General features: G+C 39.6%; 1 protein-coding gene and 1 pseudogene across 1 annotated transcript in view; both read left to right on the top strand.

Annotated features, from left to right (window-relative positions):
* Window positions 1-22720, top strand: part of LOC149008279 (transducin family protein / WD-40 repeat family protein) — a 69662-nt gene that overhangs the window by 28786 nt on the left and 18156 nt on the right. Inside the window, exon 7 of the mRNA XM_089167503.1 lies at window positions 78-153. Within this exon, the coding sequence (XP_089023629.1) occupies window positions 78-153 (76 nt within the window). The remainder of the gene's footprint in view (window positions 1-77; window positions 154-22720) is intronic.
* LOC149008280 (uncharacterized) lies at window positions 160-14695 on the top strand (annotated as a pseudogene).

Below are 22720 nucleotides of genomic sequence, written 5' to 3'. Positions count from 1 at the left end.
TTATTGAATTTAAAATAATCCCGCAACTCTGGTTTATTTGTCTTCCTGAAGGAACTTTCTTCCTTCTCTCTTTACAGATGCAGCTGGGATTTCTTTGCCTAGTCATCAATCCATTGTTGGAATTCTTCCGCAACCTTGTACATATGGAAATAGGCAAGATATAAGAAGTGCTGAAAGTTCATCTATTTGGTTTCTGGTTTGAATGATATCATGATTAGTTAGACTTTGTGGTCATAGTTTGTTGATTTTCGTATAGAATGTCTCCACATACATTTTAGAGGTCTATTGAATATTGATTGGCAATGATCGACGTAGGACTCAAAAGATAGGTACTAATATAAAGGTACTTGTGAGTTCTCTTACTTGCCATTCTTCATGTTTATAGTTGGCCAACTATATTGTCAGCGTCTCTTAGTTTTTTAGAGTGGTCTGCTTGAACTCTATGTATAGAAACGTAGGTTGACAAAAGTATTTGACATTTGAAAAGTACCCAGTTGCAAATCTAGATGCCAAAAGGTATGAGTTCGTATCTGACTTGGATATGAATCTAGATCTCTGTTATGCAGGCACTACATGTAACCATGGAACAGCCGAGATGACAAAACCCAACATGGGTTTATGTGTATGGGATATTTACTCGAAACTCATCCAAAAGCTGACACTTGAACATGGCAATAAAGAAGGTCAATCCTTACTTATCAGTTGTCACATGAGTCCTAATTTGAAATATATCAGGTCTGGGGGCAGGTGGATCTGTCTACTGAAACACCCTTGTGGCCAGTTCCTATGAGTAACGTCCATCCAGATTTTTGTCCATATACATCTTTATAATCAACAAACTCACTGATCCTGGCTTCAATTCTAACTGGCAGGATAAAAGAAACAGGCAGACATTGATAACCATTAGTTGATACTGTCAATACTCATTCTGAATCACCTAGAGTTTTGTGAGATCTTGATCTTGTTGGATAGGGCCCTTAAGAGAAGTGGAGCTACACTAATTAAAATTTAATTAATATAGATAACCGGAAAAAAAAGGAAGATTTATGTAACTTGACTAGGTGGCCACAACTTGAAGGAAAGAAAAATACTAAACCCAAATATTATCCTCATTACCTCTAGTATGGAGAGAATGAATAAATCAGAAGTAATAAGTTTGTTCCAATTAAGTGTATTGTTTCTTAACTTTCTTCTAATCCTGCATTGTTCCATCTCTACTTGGGTGTCATTTGGAAATCAATATCCTCTATTATCTTTTTCATTTTAGCTATTGGCTTGTCTAGGTGGTTTATGATGCTTAGTGATAGAATATATAATCTTTGACTAATTCCTCTCCCTCTTTTTTCCTTTTTTTTTTCGTTTTGGGGGGATAAAGAAAGAAAGAGAAGGAAAAAAGCATCCAACCCCATCAAAACTTGGGTTCAGACTCAATAGAGGGAGAATGCAAATAAAGCTGTTGTTCTAGGATAATAAAACAAAATAATCCAAGCAAGTATTGTTCTGTATCAAAATGTGAACTTCTCTTCAAAGATCAAACAAACAAAGAGTTATATACGGAACTATAACGTGAATGTCAAACAGAGTGCCATTTCTGGAGGATTAATATCAGGATAGGACCAAAAGTAGTAGTTATCTTCATAAAACCTGGCTCATTGAAGTTAAAGAAACCTTGAGAAAGAAGAAATAGGGAAATGGATGATAACAATATCGATGTTTGGGATTGCTGGAGTTGTTTAACTATTTTACTTATTGAATGTGACTATTGGCAGTGAACAAAATGCTGGATGAGTTGGCAAAAAGCCATAGTTCTGAAGGTGTCGCCTAGGTGACAGGCAGTTCTCAAGGTCCAAGGTGGTCAGTCGCTAACTGGCTAGAGCCCAGTAACATAAACCTAACATGAGAGGCAAAGTAGCCAATATAAGATGTACAATTTCACATTTAAAGCTGATAAACTCACTTCCTTTCCGTCTATATCCTTCTATTTTAGATGACCAAAATACCTACATTAGGATTTACATCCTATACTCTTAATTGAACCCCCGCACACCAGAGTAAGCACCCATTTTTTCTATCTTGGTGCTCAACTAGGAGATGGTTTAGTGCCCTGCCAGGACACCAGCACTTAGGTGCCTAATTCTGTGAGAACCTTAGAAAAAACTGTTATTACTGTTATCTATAAGAAACACTGGTATGCATGCCACCAAAACCAGGGGGTTGACGGATGCGCTATCTCAGTCCTATGTCTCTCAATGACAGCAATCTCAGCTGTTGGACATGGTTTGGTCTATAAGCAATGAAAATATGGCCTTCAAATTTGATATCTTCAGTCTTATCTCTTGATGCAATGAAAAGAGCCTATTTATATTGAAAAAAAGAGTTGTCATAGGAAGGCATTCTCATAGAACCCCTTTAAAAGAGGGGTAAGGAGAATCCAGACAAGGTGGACGTTCCCTCCTTACCAGCATCCCAAGCTGGAAAGCCCCCAATTACAATCTGTAATAAACATATGCTGCCGGATCTCTTTGAGTCAGATCAACTAGCTCTTGAGGGAAATTACTAGAATTCTGCCACACTTGTCGCTGCCTTATCTGAAACCTTGTATGTAATCTTCTGATCGATTCAATTCTCTCCATGCATGCCTAAATTCCACCTGTGTTAACATAGCCATCTCTTGCAAGATTCTCCCTTTACTAGATTGGCACTTCCAAGGCCCTTGGATAGTCCTGTTAAGAATATCTACTGCAAATTTAGAATTAGACCTGATGGAGTCCTCCAGGTATTTTTCTCGAGTGCATATTTGAGTCCCTCTCAGAATGGCTTGTAATTCCATTACCATGACCGATAACTCTTCCCTCTACCAGCATATGCCATAATAGGACTGCCTGAATTCTTCCTTAGAACCCTACCATATGAAGCTATTTGGATTCACTAAAGCTCTGCTACAGTGCAATGAGAACATATTTGTAGAAGGCCTATACTAGGAGCAAGCCTTTGGAATCTTATTCTTCCGAACAACTCGAGTATTCCACCTCTTGACTATATAAACAGCGTGGTCTGTCCTCTCACCAGATGTGCACAGAGTAGATATTTTACCTTCACGTCATCCACTATGGCTGCAATTAATTGCTCTGCTCTCCTGGTTTTGTCCCTGAAGATCTAAAAATCCCTCTCTCCAAAGGTGCTGAATAGTTGCATAAAGTGCCAACTTCTTAATTACTCCAATTCTCTCCTTTGCCTCCATATGATTCCGCACACAACCAGCAGCTTCATTAAGCCTTATCATTGCCCTCCTTTCATTTGATAACATTTTAAAGATACGTTTTAATGCAGGGCCAGCGGCACACTGCCAAGCAACATAGTAGCATGGTTCGACAGCAGGGCTTTCTTGTCATTTTGGGCGCTCGAATTTGAGCCCAGTTCAGTCTAGTTAAATTCAGAATTCTGGTAGGAGTCTAGTTCTACTTAGTTTAAAGCCTCTTGATTCCAAAGTTGCTCTCCATGATTCTAACTTGGTATTAATCCCCATTTGAGCCTCATCTATCAACAACATATCATGCAAATAAATATGGGCTTAAAGTTGATCCTTGATGTAGCCCAACTATAATTGGAAGTTCATTACTTCCCCCCCCCCCCCACTATTCTTATACTTGTCACTGAACCATCATACATATCCTTAAGACCTTAACTATGGATTTTTTATTTGCGGCAGCACTGCTGCTAGCTGCCAATGGTGGAGATTTTGCCACATATATAGGAGGCAATCGGACAGTGTGGATCAAAAGGCGGGGTCTTAATTGTAAATATGACTTTTTTATTTTTACATTCTAAGTTTGCAAAATTCACAAATGGGGCCCCTCACTCTACCCGACGGTGAGGCTCTTTCTTGTTTCACTCTCCAACTTGTCTCAGGTTCGATTATCCTCTAGAGACTTGCCCACGAAAATATGCTCACCCTTTAACCTTATTTGTAATGGAGAGTTGCTGTTAGGGATCCATGGTGGGTTTTGTAAACTCTAGGGTTTAGGGTTTGTAAAATACCGTTTTGAGAAAGATCTTTGTTACTTCTCCACCCCAAGTGCTTGGGTGAAAGATGTAGGGCTGAAACAATCAAATTCTGCTTCTTGTTTTCTTGCCCAGATATTTTTAACTCAATTTCAAGAGATTTAAGAACACAAAATGAGTTCAATGAGCAGGGCTTGGATCGTGGCTGCAAGCGTTAGGGCTGTCGAAGCACTCAAGGATCAAAGGTTCTGTAGATGGAATCACACCATTAGATCCCTACATCAACACGCCAAGTACAATTTTGGATCTCTTTCTTAGGCCCACCACAGACTTCCCGCTTCTTCTTCTTCTTCTTCAATGGCGATGACCAAAAAGGTATTTTCAAGCGATGATAAGAGGAAGCAATCTGAAGAATCTCTCAGAAAAGTTATGTACTTGAGCTGTTGGGGTCCCAGTTGATCTCCAAATCTCTCTATTCTTGACTTGTATTCACTATTATTTTGCTCATTCTATAAATATCGATTGAGAGAACAAAGTAAAACCATCTTTCTTCCTTGTTCTTAAGCATTCGTCATTTTAAATTATGCTTCTTCTCCGATCTCCGGCGAAGACTCGAGCTCCTTCTCCACTCACCATCTCCCTCAACAGTCAATGGATTTTCTTTCCTCTCTCTTTCTCTCTCATCTTTTTTTTAGGTGACAGTTGGGTGGTGGGTGATTGCCGTTGGGGGTGGTGGTTTCCGATGGTGAGGGCTTCCATTTGTAAATTTGTAAACTTTGACTCTTGAATATAAAAAATAAATAAATTATATTTACAATTAAACCCCTGGGTTTTGATCCACACCGTCCGATTTCCTCTTGTATATGTCTCCACCCTCGGTAGCTGGCAGCAGCCGCTGCTGCAAATAAAAATCCCTTAACTATGTCCACAAATTTACTTGCAACACCTCTTTTCTCTAGTACTTGCCAAATTAACTTTCTAGGGGACTCTATCATAAGCTTTTTCTAGGTCAATAAATACCATATTAAGGTTTTTTCGATACTCTATACCTTGCCAAAAGTATCTTAATAAGGTAAACAACCTCCGTTGTAGATCTTCCCGGCATAAACCCAAATTGGTTCTCCGTAAACGTGGTTAAATGTCTCAAATGAGTTTCAATTACTCTCTCCCATAATTTCTTAGTATGGCTCATTAGTTTAATGCCCCTATAGTTATTATAACTTTGAATATCTCCTTTACTTTTGTAAATTGGAATCACGATGCTTCCCCTCCATTCATCTGGCATTTTCCCTGTGCTTATAATCTTATTAATCAACTTAGTAAACCAAACTAGCCCGTGGGTTCCTAAGCTCTTCCATAATTCTATTGGGATTTCATTGGGATCTTGTGTCTTGCCTAGTTTGATCCTCCTTAGTGCTTCTTTTACTTCGGACATCGAAATTCTCCGTATATATGTTTGAAAATTGGTGCCTTGGTGAATGGTGTAATTGTCCGAATCACAGGTGCTTGAAGTATGCTTGTTTAGTAGACTAGAGAAATAGATTTCCCATCTTTTCTTAATGTCCTCGTCACATACCGGTACTTTACCACTCCATTTTTAAAATAAGTCCTTGTTAAATTATGTTTAGAGTTGAGTATGGTTAGAAAATGTGTAATAGAGGCTAGAATACACAGCCTAATGCTTTTAACAAATCAGTTTTTGATGAATAAAATTATTGAAGAGTTGCAGCAAGAGAGCAAGGGTTGAGTAGGATTCCTGTGGCACCTGTGCTATTTGCATTCTTCCAATCAATCATCATCCTCCAGCCCCTAAACCAGTAAGCCATCATCCCCCAGCCTTCCCTTTTCTCTTCCCCTCCATAGCCCCTACCAAATCCCCTTCAACACTATTCAGCCCTTCTTCTTCCTCCCAAAACCCTAAATTCTCTAACTCTCAATCCCCACAGCGAATTCCCTCTCCTTTCAGAATCACCACCCCCTCATTCCCCCTAGCACTTGGCTCAGTAGCAGCCCTAAATTTCCAAAATCCTAGAACCTCTAGAATTTGAATATGAAACCAAAACAGCAAGATTCAGATTTATATTTCATTAACTCTAAGCCCATAAACCCTATGCGAACCTCGTACACCTCTCATGCAAACCCTAAAACCCCCTTGCTGCAAGGATTGTAAGCCCGAATTTTGCCTTCTATTCATCAAGGATCCTTGATTATCGGCCGTCATCCTAGTGAGGCTACATCACCATTCCACACCAAGGAGCTGAAATGACAATGAAAGAAGAGGTGGTCCCTACTTTCAACCCCTGCCCAACAAAAGCAGCAATTCGTTGCACCAGTATCTTCCTTTTCAGCAAGTTCTCTATGGTCAGCAATGCATCTCTGAAACATCTCCAACTAGTAAATGAGCATCTAGGGATAATTTCAGCAAACCACACCACCTTCCACCAACTCACCTCCTTTACTCTCTGACTTATAACATCCCAAGCTGATTAGGCTGTCAACAATCCTGTGGCAATCTTTCCAAACCACCATGTCGACCTTAGTATGTTCAATCCTTTCTGCAAGTGGAAAGTCTTGCCAAACAGCATTAAATATGCTGAACGTCCTGTACAACTTCTTCAACTACCATCGATGAGAAACTTGTCCATCATCTCTATACGGTGAGACCTCTCATCTAACCTGATTGTGTTACTATATTTTTGGTCAACACTTCCTGAGGGTGCCATTATCCAGCCGCATACGAGTACCCTTTCTATCACCAATTAAATGTTGAGGGTTCCACCTTATCCTTATACTTCAGGACCTTACGCCAAACTCACAAACAGTTAGCAATTGGTTTCACTGTCCACATAGAGTTGTGCTTAAGGTTCCCAGAATACACCTCATTGACCCATATGTTCTTTTCTTGGAAGCAATCCACTAAGCTGTCTTAGCATACCTGCAATGTTGAAGTCTTTTATGCGTTGAATCCCTAAGCCTTCCTCGTCTGGTTTGCACACTGCATCCCATGATATATAATGCATCTTCCTTTCTAAAGTGGGTCTCGATTAGAGGAAGTTTGAAAAGATTGATGCCCAACTTCTTTGTCACATTACCAGGTGGCCCAAAAGTACCAGACTAATAAATATAGCACCCTTAGGTCACTAAGGACAGCAGCTGCAACCTTCCTGCATATGAGAGTAATCTAGCGTTCCACTTTGCAAGTTGCCTTCTCACCTTATCCAGGATAACTTTGCAATCTTCTCCAGATAATTTACCTGAAAACATAGGCACACCAAGATATCGTATCGGTAACTTAGTGTTGAAAACATGGACTGAGGTTTCCTAATTAGAATATGATTTTGTTTCCTAATAAGTCTAGAGTTCTATTTCTATTTGTTTTATATTTCCTTTTCCTACTTAGTATAGGACTTAACTAGGTTGTAACTATAAATACCCTACTGGGGTCTTGTGAATAATATATTTTTAGAGGAGCAATTCCTCACATTACAACATGGTATCAGAGCAAGGTTTTGTTTTCATCCTACAGAGGTGTTGTAGAAATTTTTTTGAAGTCGCTATTCACGTGTTTGTTTTCTTTTCGGGTATCCTGAAAATGTATATTGGGTGATTAAGTGCTTGTCTAGGAAAACTTTGTCTAAGAAGTCTGGTATTTAAGCGGACCGGTTGTGTCCCTCCAGTCTTTCCTGGAAACTTTCTTGGTGTACTTTGATTCAATAATATACCAATTGGAGGTTACATGAGGAGATACTTTTCACTTGAATTAATGGGAGTAATTTTGAAAATATTTCAGGGACTTTTTCGTAAATTTTGAAAAAGTTTAGGGACTTTTTGAATAATTTCTCCTTGCGATGATGGTTGATCCCATATCTCCTTTATCTAGTACATCTAAAGAGTCTCCAATGTCTTCCATTCATAAGGATCATGAGTTTTCTCCGCTTCAGATAACCACTGTGAAACTTAATGGGACAAATTATCTTAGATGCTCTTGTTCAGTTTCCCTCGCTGTTGGTGCTCGTGGTCTTACTGGCCATCTTGATGGGACTTCTATAAAACCTTCCACACCTAGTCTACAACTTTCCAAGTGGTATACAGATGAATGTTTGGTCATGAGTTTTCTCATCAACTCCATTGAATCTAGCATAGCAAAGAGTTATCTCCTCCTTCCTGATGCGGCAACTATTTGGAAAGTTACTAAAGATACATATTCCAGAGTTGGCAATGATGCACAGTGCTTTGAAATTAGACGGAAAATCAATCAGTTACAGCAAAAGGACCTTCCTCTTTCTCAATACTATAACACTCTTCGGGGATATTACCAAACTTCTGATTTCTATGGGAAGTTTACACCGAAACATGCTGAAGATGCTATTGCCTATCAACATGGGAAGATAAACAGAGAGTTTATAATTTTTTGGCAGGATTGAATATAGAATTTGATCAAATTCGCGCATAGATCCTTTCTAGAGAGCCTTTCTCTTCTTTGGCTCAAGCCTATGCCATGATAGATACCGACGACAGTCGAAGGACAGCTATGATACACACTCAAACATCTGATAGATCTACATGGTAGCTGGTTATGGCAATAATAAATATAGTTTTGGTAATTTTCACCCTCCATTAAAATGCGAGTATTGTGGAAAAGAGCGTCATACAAAGGACTAGTGTTGGAAGTTGCATGGACGTCCAACAAATTCCCGTGGAGGAGGTAGAAATGGAATCAAGGGCAGCAATCAAACATCTGCAAATCAAACCAGTTTTGACACCTTGAGTACTCCAACACCTCTTTCCTCAGATGAGCTCCAACACCTTCGCCAATTGATGTCTAGACTTGACTCATCTTTTCCAGTACCGACTTCCAGTATGAGTATAGCCTCGGTTATTGATCCCTTTGTTGATCCACAAATCCCCACAAGTATCTTTGGTTGTCACAATGTCAATTTGACTTATCCCTCCTGGGTAATCAACTCTGGGGCAACCGACCATATGACAGGCTCATCTACTTTGTTTCATACTTATTCATCTGTCCCTATTGCTCAAGATATTCGAACGGCTGATGGGTCTCTCTTTCTCTCCTATCTCTGGGAAAGGATCTATTATCTGTTTGCCTTCTCTTACCTTATCTAATGTCATGCATGTTCCTAAGTTTTCGGCTAATCTTTTATCTATTAGTAGCCTTACTCGTGATATGAACTGCAAAATAACTTTCTTTCCTTCTCATAGTGTGTTTCAAGACTTGGAAACAAGGCTTGCGATTGGCAGTGGTAGACAGAAAGGGGGGCTCTACTTAATGGATGGGTCCCCATCAGCTCTTTCTACGATCTCTAGTTCCACCTCCCCTGCACTTTTTACCTTATTATAGTGGCATAGTCGTCTTGGCCACGTTCCTTTACCTATTTTGTCAAAATTATTTCCTGATCTGATTAAAAGGTGTAATTTGAATGATTTTTATTGTGAGGCATGCATTTTGGCCAAACAGACCAGGCATGTTTACCCTATTTTAGATAATCGTAGTAAAATTCCTTTTTCAGTCATTCACTCTGATGTGTGGGGTCCTTCTTGGACCGTGTCTGTATCTGGTCATAGATGGTTTGTTACCTTTATTGACTATTGTACTAGGACCACATGGGTTTACTTCACAAAAAAAGTGATGTTTTCTTGTGCTTTCAAAATTTTCATAATATGATTAGGACTTAGTTTGGGGCGACAGTCAAAATCCTTCGTACGGATAATGGAACTGAGTACTTGGGTGGCACATTCCCTTCCTACTTGGCAAACCATGGCATCATACACCAAACTAGTTGCGTCGACACTCCACCTTAAAATGGGGTTGCCGAACGCAAGAATAGACATCTACTTAAGGTAGCACTTTCCCTCATGTTTTCTATGCATGTGCCTCTTCGGTTTTGGGGTGAAGCTATTCTTACTGCGGCATATCTAATTAATCGAATGCCTTCCCGAGTCTTAGACCAATGCTGTCCCCTTGAGGTTCTTTTAGGTACAGTAATCTTTATAGTCTCACCTAAGGTTTTTAGATGTGTTGCCTTTCTCCGGAACCACCATGTTCATGGAAAGTTAGATCCTCGTGGGTTAAAGTGCATTTTCTTGGGTTATCCTCCTACACGGAAGGGGTATAAGTGTTATCATCTTAGTTCTCGTCGTTTTTTCGTCTCTATGGATGTTGTGTTCCAGGAACAAATTCCTTTTTTTCCCCTACACCTCTTCAGGGGGCGAGTTTTAGTGAAGAGGTTCCAGTGTTGATTCCTCCTTTCGATATTTCTCCTAAGATTCCTGCAGATGATCTTCCTTTGGAAGATGGAATGACCGGACAGGAACAACTGGCGGATGATATACAGGGGGAGACTAGACCTCTAAAGACTTATAAAAAAAAACAACAAGTGGCCCCTTCTGAACCAAGCTAGTCAAAAGCTTTGGTTCCTGGCCCTGAACAATCCGTTCCTATAGGTGAGTCTGTCTTGGACCCTTCTTCTAATCCTACTTTGGACTTACCAATTGCATTATGAAAACAGCCTCGAACTTGCACCAAATATCCTATTTCCAATTATGTTTCATATTAGTCTCTATCTCCAGAATTTCAAAGTTTTATTTCCTCTTTGTCCTATACTTCTATTCCTAACACTTGGCAGGAGGCATTATCTCACTCAAATTGGAAAGAAGCTATGGATGAGGAAATGCAAACTTTGGAAGAAAAAAAAACAAAACGTGGGACTTGGTGACTTTGCCTATAGGAAAGCAGATTGTTGGGTGCAAATGGGTGTTTGTGATCAAGTACAAGGTAGATGGGACTGTTGAAAGGTACAAGCAAGATTGGTGGCCAAAGGTTTCACTCAGACTTATGGTGTTGACTACCATAAGACATTTGTCCCTGGTGCCAAGATAAACACAATTCGTACAATTATTTCATGTGCAATTAACAAAGGGTGGAGTTTACAACAATTAGATGTGAAGAACGCCTTTTTGCATGGAGAACTCTAAGAAGAGGTATATATGGATATGCCACTTGGGTATTCTACTATAGAGACTTATAGGAAAGTGTGCAAGTTAAAGAGGGCTTTATATGGGTTAAAGCAATCTCCAAAAGCGTGGTTTGGAAGGTTCCATAAGGCAATGATATCTAATGGCTATAAGCAGAGCAATGCAGACCACACTTTGTTTATTAAAAGAGATGGTTGCCACACTACTATACTTTTAGTATATGTGGATGATATTGTGATCATAGGCAGTAGTGAGGATGAGATTTCAGCATTAAAGACTTTTTTGGGAATTGAATTTGAGATCAAAGATATGGGAAAACTAAGATATTTCCTAGGTTTAGAGTTGGCATATTCTACTAGCGGTGTATCTCTATCCCAGAGGAAGTATACATTGGATCTTCTTAAGGAAATTGGAATACTAGGATGTAAGCCTGCTGAGACTCCTATTGAGCCTAACTTACACTTGAAGGCAAAGGAAGGAGAACCAGTTGACAAGATAAGGTATAAAAAATTTGTGGGAAAGTTGATCTATCTATCTCACACTAGACCTGTACATCACATTTGCAGTTAGTCTTGTTAGCCAGTATATGCATGATCCCTATTCCTCACATTTGGATGCAGCGGATCTTGAAATACTTGAAGACTACTCCAGGAAAAGGAATTTTAATTTCAGCTCATGGACATTTGAAGATTGAGACATATACAGATGCAGATTGGGCAGGATGTCCAGATGATAGGAGGTCTACCTTTGGGTATCATGTATATGTGGGAGGTAACTTTGTGACTTGGAGAAGCAAGAAACAGGCTGTAGTTGCGCGGTCCAATGCCGAGGCCGAGTTTAGGGCGATTGCTCAAGGCATTTGTGAGGTACTATGGCTTAAAGGGTTGCTTCAAGAGGTTGGGACAAATTTGGAGGTTCCTATACATTTATACTCAGTAAGTCAGCAATCAGCATAGCTCATAACCCAGTACAGCATGATAAGACTAAGCATGTGGAGATTGACAGACATTTCATCAAAGAGAGGCTTGAGGCTGGGCTGATCCATATCACGTTTGTTACTTCAAATGAGCAACGGGCTGATGTGCTCACAAAGAGCTTGAGCACGAAGATATTCAATTACATTATGAGCAAGTTAGGCATGATAAATATCTATGCTCAAACTTGAGGGGGAGTGTTGAAAACATGGACTGAGGTTTCCTAATTAGAATAGGGTGATGTTTCTTAATAAATCTAGAGTTTTATTTCTATTTGTTTTATATTTTCTTTTCCTACTTAGTATAGGACTTAACTAGGTTGTAACTATAAATACCCTATTGGGGTCTTGTGAATAATATACTTTTAGAGGAGCAATTCCTCATATTACAACAGTTAGTTTCAGATAATCCCGTTAGTTCAAAAAGTTGCAGTTTGCTATTCTGGATAAAGCGCCCATAATATAATAGAGGAGTTAGCCTTATTGAGATGCAACACAAAATGGGTAGTGAACTCATCTAAGGCCCTTATACTAGCCACAATCGAGTTTTTGCAAACATTGGACATAATATTTCCATTGATTTGCATCAGGGCAACAGCTTAAGCTATTGCCATCTATCTCCAAACGCTTTATTATCCTAGTGAAAGCCTCCACTGCCAAAGTAAAGAGATTTGGTGATAATGGATCCTTCATCTAATTGCTCTCTCTCTCTCTCTCTCCTGCATAATACCTTGCTGGGCCACCATTAATCAAGATAGAAAACCTAGAACTAATGCAAGCTTTAACCCATGCCAAGAACTTGTATGGGAATTGCATCTGTTGCATTATTTCTTATAGAAACTTCCTCTTAAGAGAATCATAAGCTTTGTGCAAATCCACCTTCACCACAACTAAGGGGGAAGTTATTTTCTGTTTAATCCTCTCACTATATCATTGCACACAAGAATATTTTCAGTGGTCGACCACTCTGATCAATGCAGACTTATTTGCACTTACAAGGCTGTCATCCCCCTACTTCACCCTACTCGTGAGGATCTTTTTGATCATCTTGTATAACAATTTATTGAAAGCAATAGGTGTACATGATGTAGAATTGAAGACATATTCAAGAAAGAAGAAGCCCACTGGGTCAGGCCCATCAAAGGCCCAAAGCTATCAACCAAATCAGCCCATGGCTTTCATGGGCTATGACTGTTTTAGTGGGTTAAAGTTAGCCCACATATTTTGATCTCCATGGTCTAGACCTAAGCCCAAGTCTAGTTCTTGAAAAGTCAATAAAAGGGGATGTGTTTTGAAAATAAAAGAACTCATTATCAAGGGAGTTTTCCTTTGTCAAGAGTTAGGTAGTAGTTAAGTTATTAATAGGTAGGTGGTGTTAGTTAGTGGTTGGATGTTACAATTAATGTTTATGTCTCTTTAGAATGCTATATAAAGAGATTTATCATTTATGTAAGAGGGTAGGACACAACTCAACACTCAACTTTGAAATCAAATTGCTTGTTAGCTATTTCCTCTTTGAAGAATCCTTGTGTTTGATCTAGGACGAATGATGTTCGATCCAATCAATCCACCTTGAGTGTGAAGCCCAGGTGTACTTTGTTGTTCTTATTTTTCTCTCAATTCCCTTATATTGTTCCTTTCATGTCATGTCTTCTTCATAGTTTTGCACTTTTGCCCCTGTTTTGAAGACCTATTCAGTCCATGTCGTTAAGCTAATATTCTTGTACTACCGCTCCGATTTCAGCCTACCTTCATATCTGAATTCTATTTATCTTAAGTCTATTAAATTTGAAATTATTCCCTGTGAAAGATCCTATTTGGCTACTGTATTTGATGGTACTGTTTTTGATTCATCAAATACAGTACTACATTAATACATCTTGCAAAGGTTCCCCCTCTTCCCCTTTCGGCACCAGAGTAACAGAAGTTGCACTTATAGAGTTAGGCATAACTGACTCCTTAAAGAACCAGAAGATGGCTTCCATCAACTCCTACCCAACCAAATCCCAAGATTACTTCTAGAACTTCCCCCAAACCCATTAAAACCACGAGATTTAGAGTACTTCATTTTGAACCCCATCTTCTCAATTTCCACCTCTGATATGGTTTCTTCCATCCAAAGTTGTTGTTCCACCGATAATATCCCCCCTCTTTCAGAGGAGTATTTGGAAGACAGTTCCCTTGTCTTCTTCCCCTGTTTTAAACAGCCAGCTGAAAAACTCAGCGGCCTCCTTTCTAATCTCCTCTAGATCCTCTAACATACCTGATGTAAACCCGATTCTAGGGTTAGTCTTCAAGATCAGTTCAGGTGAACCAGCAGTAAATTTAGGGTTTTATAACCGCTGACTAGTATATCTCTGTCTTGAAGGATTTCAGGGTTGAGAAATGGGGCCTACAGGGTTCATGCATGGCTGAGGGTCTAGGGTTTAGTGATTTCCATATCTGAACCCTGCTGTAAATTAAAATTCAGAACTGAATTTCAGAATTAGGTTTAAGAAATGAAGGATTTAGTAGAAATTAGGGTTTCCAGTGTTCTGGGGCTTCTAGAGGACGGCTAGGGTTAGGGTTGAAGGAAAAGGAGTGGGGGATGATAAGTCTAAAAGGAACTAGGTTTTGGTTGAAGATTTTGAAAGGTCTAGGTGAAAGTAAGCTAGGGTTTCTAGGGTTTTGGTGAAGAAGATGAAGTGCAGGATTTCCTAGGGTTTTGGGTGAAGTAAAAGAGGCTTTAGTGAGGATTGAAGGTAAGGGAAGGGGAGGGGTGTTTGGATCCTAGAGGGGCTGGAAATTGGGGGAGTGGTTTGGGAGATCTAAGGTGTAGGGGAAGACCTAGAGTTGGGAATGCTATGCTGCCGTAAGAGAGAAGAAAGGGGAAAGGGAAAAGTAGGGCTGTAACAGGGAATAGGATTAGGGGAATGGGAGGGGATTGGGTGAATATGGGTGGGGAGGATGGGGCTGCGATGGGGTAAGGACTAGTGTTTTAGGGAGATTTGGGTTTGGGGATGTGGCCTTTTGGGGGGGGGGGGTGTTGCTGCCGGCAAGAGGGGGAAGGAAGAAGGGATGGTGTGAAGGAGTAATAATAATAAGAAGAAGGTAGCCTGTAGGGGCAAGGGCGGGCGAAAGTGTGCGCTTGTATGAGATAAAGCATCCCTACATAAGGCAGATATTAGCAGTGACACTGTTCTCGTTATCAGTGTCTTGCTCTCTTTTGACATTTCTAGAAGATCTGCTGAGCTGGCTTTACCTGGGCCAATTCTGGTAATCTGAAGCTGGGTTGGTTCTACCAAATGTTCTACATCAGCATTTGCCTGAAAAGGCTCATGGTGATCTAGCAGTTCATATTTGTAGGTAATTTGAAGGGTGCTCCTTCAAAGGACTTATCTATCATCCTAGTTGGCATATGGAGTTGGATTGGTTTTCCGGATGCTATTGGGCTTGGTCTGCCAGTGACTGTGCTCCACTGCAGACTGTTGTACTTTGTCATTGGTGGTAATCTTGTTACTGGAGGAGTGAAAGCCAAACCACCATTGCCATATCTACTGTTGAAGCTAACTAGCATGCCATGGCTTATACTGCTTTATAGCTCATCTGGCTTTGGTCCTACTTGTGGTTGGGTTTTTTTATTCCTACACCTATGAAGATGTTATGTGATAATTGAGCTGCTATATTATTGCAAGCAACCTAATTTTCCATGAAAGAACAAAACATATAGAACTAATCTGCCATTTTGTTTGTGATGTTGCCTTGAAGAATTTGATTGAGAATCCCTTTGTTGCGTCTAACAACCAGTTGGTTGGTATGTGTTGTAAGGCAAATTTAGTGGTAGATTTACTTCATTATGGAAGGTAGATATGTTAGGAGATTTGGTAGAATCTTTGTTACGGTCTTTTATATTTCCTTGTAATATTCCCACACTGGGAGGATTTGATTTCTTTTATATTTGGAAAGTTATTAGTATAAAGAAAGCTCTTCTATGTCCTTCAGATGCAAGTTAGGATTTTCACAACTTTTTCAACATGGTTTTAGAGCCAACTCTCCAAGAACCCTAGAAAATTTCAATCCACGAGCACCACCACCACTGCCGCCGTCTCTCTCTCTTCTTCTTGTTATCGCAACTCACCAACCACTCTTCGGATTCACATCTTCTACAATTCCCACACCCTGCAATTCCCTGTAAAACCTATCTAGGATTGTGACACGTGGTAATTAATTATCCAACTGTCACAATTAAAACCCAACTAAGAATTGAATCTAATAAATCCTTGAAATTTCTCCTAATTTCATCTCTCCTTTTCTTGAGGCGTAATTTTAGTGATTTATTAGATTCAATTCTTAGTTGGATTTTAATTGTGACGGTTGGAGAGGATGTGAACCCCCATTCTGCCAAGATCTAAACACTCCAAATCCATCATCGCCTTCACCTCCTACAATGGCCTAGAACCAACGCCTCCACTTTCGCCAGGTACTATGACCATTGCGTCATCCTTCCTCATCGCAACTCACCAAACCCTATCATTAACACCCTGAAACTCTTTAAAGCCTCCGCCACTTCCTTTTCTTCCTTTCTTTCCATCAAACTCTAGCCACCACCATCACCTGCAATCTGAGTCATTCCTAGAGCTTTTTCCACCCTCAGCAACAACCTGCAATAGGCCTAGGAGGATTTCTTCACACCAGCGACCTCTTTAGGCCCATAATTACTTACTGCTAGGACCCTAGACACCCTGCGATTGCCTCTAAGGGCCATGGCTGCAACTAGGTGGCTCCTTGCTCCTTGGTTTGATCCACCTAAATCTATCATCCTTATTTTCTGCTTTCTTTCAACCTTTTAAAATATTTCCCCCTTCCTTTATGGCTCTTATACCTTGGTGGTGATCACTTTTCTCTTACCAAGGGGTTCTTTTTCTTCCATTGATGCTTTTGATCTGATTTTCTAGTATAAGTTTTTGTCCTACAATGGCCGATACAGTTACCTCCGTCTCTTCTAGTACATTTGATATAGAGGATTCTCCTATTTCGTCCATTTCTCCGGATCGTGATTTTTCTCCCTTTTAGATGACTACCATAAAACTTAATGGGACCAATAATCTTCGCCGGTCTCAATCCTTTTTCTTTTGCGGTTGGTGCTCGTGGTATGACTAGCCATCTTCATGGAGCTTCTATCAAGCCTTCTTTACCTATTACAACTTAAGACAAGTGGGAGACAGATGAGTGCTTGGTTATGGAATTTTTCCTTTCATTGAACCAAGTATTGCAGAGAGTTACCTTCTTCTTCTTGATGCTGCTACCATGTGGAAGGTTGCTAAGGAGACAAACTCAAAAAGTGGTAATGATGCACAGTTCGTTGAGATCAGAAGGAAAATTCATTAGTTGCAATGACATGAGCTTAAGCTATCTTAGTACTATGACATTCTTTGAGGCTATTATCAAACCCTTGACTTCTATGGCCGTTTTACTCCATCTGTGCTGCGGATATTGCTGCCTACTAGGAGTGGGAAGACAAGCTCAGAGTGTATGATTTTTTGGCGGGGCTGAATATCGAGTATGATCGGATTCGTGCACAGATTCTTTCACGAGAACCTTTTCCTTCTTTGGAGAAAGCCTATGCTATGGTTGACACTGAGGGCAGTCATAAGACAACTAGGATACATACTTAGACATCTAATAGGTCTGCATTGTTGGCTGGTTTTGGCAGCAATAAATCTAGTTCTGGTGACTCTCACGCGGTAGTGAAGTGCGAGCATTGTAGTAAGGAGTGTCACACAATGGACAAGTGTTGGAAGTTGCATGAACAACCAACAAATTCTCTTGGAGGAGGTAGGAATGGAAATAGGGGAAGCAATCAAGCATCTACCTGTCAAGCAAATTCTAACACGCTGAATATTCTAGCGCCTCTTTCCTCTATTGAGCTCCAGCACCTTCACCAATTGATGTCCAGGCTTGACATGTCCTCTTCGGCACCTACTTCTAGTGTGAGTGTAGCCTCTGTTTTTGTTCGCCATACTAATCCACAGTCTTCCACTAGTATTTTTTGTCATGTCAATAGTGTCAATTGACTTATCCCTTTTGGATAATTGACTCTGGGACAACGGATCATATGACTAGTTCATCTTCCTTGTATTATACTTATTCCTCTGTTCCTTTGACTCAAGTTGTTCGAATGGCTAATGGGTCTCTTTCTCCTATCTTTGGGAAGGGATCTATTATTTGTTCGCCTTCTCTTACTCTATCTTTTATTTTGCATGTTCCTAAGTTTTCGACTAACCTTTTGTCTATTAGTAGCCGTACTCGTACTCGTGACATGAACTTCAAGGTAACTTTTTTCCCTTTTCATTGTGTGTTTTAGGACCTACATACGGGGCATACGATTGGCAGTGGTGGACAAAAATGGAGGCTTTACTTGTTAGATGGGTCTCCGTTAGCTTTTTGTACGGCCCCTAGTTCCACTTTTCCTCCAATTTTTACGTTATTGCAGTGGCATCGTCGTCTTAGCCACATTCCTTTGCTTATTTTGTTTAAGTTTTTTCTTGATTTAGTTAAAAAATATAATTTAAATGACTTTCATTATGAGGCCCGCATTTTAGCTAAACCGACTAGATATGTTTAGCCAATTTCAGATAATCGTAGTACTGTTCTTTTTTTTGTCATTCACTTTGATGTGGGGGGTCCTTCTTAGACCGTCTCTATTTTTTTTTCATAGATGGTTTGTTACAATCATTGATTGTTGCATTAGGACTGCGTGAGTCTATTTACTTCATCAGAAAAGGAATGTGTTTCCATGTTTCCGAAATTTCTATAAGATGATTAGGATACAGTTTGGGGCCACAATCAAATCCTTTGTACAAATAATGGGACTAAGTACGTGGGTGGTCCATTCCCATCTTACCTAGCTAATCATGGCATCATACACACCAAACCAGTTGCTTTGACACCCTCAAAATGGAACACAATTTGGGGCCACAATCAAATCCTTCGTATAGATAATGGGACTAAGTACTTGGGTGGTCCATTCCCATCTTACCTAGCTGATCATGGCATCATATACACCAAACCAGTTACATTGACACCCCACCTCAAAATGGGGTTGCCAATCGCAAGAATAGACATCTTCTTGATGTAGCTCGTTCCCTAGTGTTTAATATGCATGTGCCTCCTTAGTTTTGGGGTGATGCAATCCTTACTATAGCTTATATGGTCAACCATATGCCTTCTCAAGTTTTGGACCAGCTCTGCCCCCTTGAAGTTCTTTTAGGGACAGCAGCCTTTACTGTTCCACTTAAGGTTTTTGGTTATATTGCCTTTGCCCGTAGCCCCTGTGTTCACGGTAAGTTGGATCCACTTGGATTACGGTGCATTTTCTTGGATTATCCTATTTTCCAGAAAGGTAACAAGTGTTATCATCCTAGCTCTTGTTGTTTATTTGTTTCTATGGATGTTGTGTTCTAGGAACAAGCATAGAACAAAATTCCATCTAAACTTGCGAAATTTCCACCAAAATTTCCCATTTTGGAAAATGCGAAACGAAACTCATTAGGACCGAAAAAAAGTCTTCAGTTTCTATCGAAACTGTCGAAACTTGTCGAAACCTCGAAACCTATCGAAACTTGTCGAAACTTGGTTCAACCCAGTTGGACCAGCTGGTTCATGAGGGAAAAAATTCCCAAATTTCGTGGGAAACTTGGGAAATTTTGTGGAAACCTAGGAAATTTTGTGGAAACTTGGGACTTTTTTCCTATAAGTTTTGTAGCTTCCCAATTTTTTAATTTTTTTGTTTATTTCATGTTTCCCCAAATACCCACGACAAATACCCCCTCCATCAGGACTTCTCTATCCAAAGTGCGTATTCCCTCAGGTTGGTTATCTACTTCTTTTAAGCATATTGATGATCAGACTCATAAAGTTACAGTTGTCGATTTACTTGACAACCATAGGCATAAAATGTCATGGGATGTTTATGTTCGTTGGTTGGAGGAGAGGATGTTACAGGCATAGTACTACTTAGCTCATAGGATGAATCCACTCTTGGCACTCCTCTTAACACTAAGTTGTATTTTCCTTTTATTGTCAACTATTTTGAAGTTAGAAATTATATATTGAATGTTATGGGCTTAAGTAGTTAAGTTTATAATGTACTTTTGGATAACTCTACATTGATGTTATGTACATTGAATGACATATCTACATTGATTTTTTTAGCAAAATACAACAAATGCATTCTTTATACTCTATTAGCTTAAATATAGGATCCCACCCCAAAATACTCTCTAAAACCTGTCGAAACTTGTACGGAAAAGTCCTCGGTTTCCTTGAAATTTCCCAAGTTTCCACCTAAGTTTCCCATTTTCACCCGGTCGAAACTTGAGTTTCCCTCGAATTTTTTACCATGGGAACAAGTTCCTTTCTTTGCCCTTACACCTCTTCAGGGGGAGAGTTTTATGAAGAGGTTCTAACCTTGTTTCCTCCTTTGAATATTTCTCCTTAGATTCTTGTTGATGACGAGGAGTGACCGGACAAGAACAATTGGTGGATGATGTGCAGGGGGAGCAAAGGCTTCTAAAGACTTATCAAAGAAAGCCACGAGAACCCCCTTTTGTGCCGAGCTAGTTGGAAGCTTCACTTATATTTGACCCTTCTTTTTACCCTACTTTGGATTTACCAATTGCATTAAGAAAGCAACCACAGACTTGTACCAAACATCTGATTTTCAATTATATTTCATATCAGTCCCTATCCCGAGAGTTTCAAAGTTTTGTTTCATCTTTTTTCCTCTACTAATATTTCTAACACTTGGCAAGAAGCATTATCTCACTCAAACTGGAAGGAAGCAATAGATGAGAAAATGCAAACTCTGGAGAAAAACAAAATGTGGGAATTGGTGACTTTGCCTTTAGAAAAGTGGAATGTTAGATGCAAATGGGTGTTTGTTATCAAACACAAGAAAGATGGGATTGTGGAGAGGTAAAGGCAAGATTGGTGGCCAAGGGGTTCACTCAGACTTATGGGATTGACTACTGGAAGACATTTGCCCTTGTTCCCAAGATAAACACAGTTTGGGCTATTCTTTCATGTGCAGTGAATAAAGGGTGGGGCCTACAACAGTTAAATATGAAGAATGCTTTCCTACATGGAGAACTTCAAGAGGAGGGGTATATGGATGTTCCACCTGGGTATTCTACTACTGAGACTCGTGGGAAAGTGTCTAAGTTGAAGAGGGCATTATATGGGTTGAAGCAATCTTGGAGAGCATCGTTTGGGAGGTTCCACAAAGCCATGATCTCTAATGGCTACAAGCAGAGTAATGCAAACTATAGCTTGGTCATTAAGAGAGATGGTTCCTACACTATTGTACTTCTAGTGTATGTGGATGAATTGTGATCACTGGGAACAATGAGGATGAAATTTCAGACTTGAAGACCATTTTGGGGACTGAATTTGAGATTAAAAAAATATGGGGAAACTTAGATATCTCCTTGGACTGGAGTTGGCATATTTGGCTAGTGGTGTCTCTCTCTCAGAGGCAATACTAGAGGAAACTGGGATGTTAGGTTATAAGCCAATTGAGACTCCTGTCGAGCCTAATCTACACTTGGAGGCTAAAGAGGGAGAGCCAGTTGATAAGACAAGTTATCAAAAGTTGGTTGGGAAGTTGATCTATTTGTCACACGATAGACTAGTTATCACATTTGTAGTTAGTCTTGTTAGTCAGTATATGCTTAATCATTATTCCTCACATGTGGATGTAGTATACTGTATCTTAAGATATTTGAAGGCTACTCCAGGGTAAGGCATTTTAATTTCAGTTCATGGTCACCTTAGAGTTGAGGCATGCACAGATGTGGACTAAGCAGGATGTCTTGATGACAAAAGGTCTAACTTTGGCAACTATGCATATGTAGGATGCAACTTGGTGACGTGGAGGAGCAATAAGCAAGCAGTAGTTACGGGATCCAATGCAAAAGCAGAATTTAGGGCATTAGCTTAAGGTATTTGTGAAGTACTGTGGTTGAAGTGGCTACTTCAGGAGCTTGGGACCATGGAAGAAAATTCGATCGAAATGGTCGAAATTTCGACCGAAATGCCTGCAAAAATCCAAATCGAAACGAAATGTAGTAGTAGGCACGAAATGTATCCATATCGTTTCGTATCGACCGAAATTTCGATATATCAGCATTCCAACTTGTTTTTCCTTAGCTTTTGTTGATTTCTATCCCATTTTCACCTAATTTTCACAACTCCTTTGCCTTCAAACACCATTTTTGCTCATTTTTTGCCTCCAAACACCTCCTAAGCCACAACAGCTACAAAGGAAACTCTAGCAACAATAGAATATGAAGCATGAGCCACACCCAACAGTTCCAAACTTCCCCTTTTTTTATTTTTGTTTTGTTCATGCCTTAAATGATCTTGTATTGCCTTGAAATTAATACACGTTTAGCCTAGGACTATGATCTATAATTGTGTTTTGTTAAACTTATCTTTTTATTATTTGCTACCATTTTTTCATTTTAATAATTATTTTCTAAAATTATGTATTTTTATTTTATGTATATATGATATATAGGCTTTAGCTTAATATATTTGAGACACCATCACTTGATCTAGTCGGTCATTTTATTTTGTTGACTTGTTGTATATGTAACCATTCTACCAAACAATTCATGTATGTTGTTGATTCTATGCATGTATGCAATACAGTTTGCACTTGTCAGAACCAGTCATTTGTTAGTATACTTGAATGATAAATTTTCAATAGTT

This window comes from Hakea prostrata, chromosome 8, assembly GCF_041222555.1.
Source record: "Hakea prostrata isolate BN-2017 chromosome 8, UWA_Hpros_2, whole genome shotgun sequence".
NCBI classification, from domain to species: domain Eukaryota; kingdom Viridiplantae; phylum Streptophyta; class Magnoliopsida; order Proteales; family Proteaceae; genus Hakea; species Hakea prostrata.
This window is presented reverse-complemented; position numbering and strand designations above follow the sequence as displayed.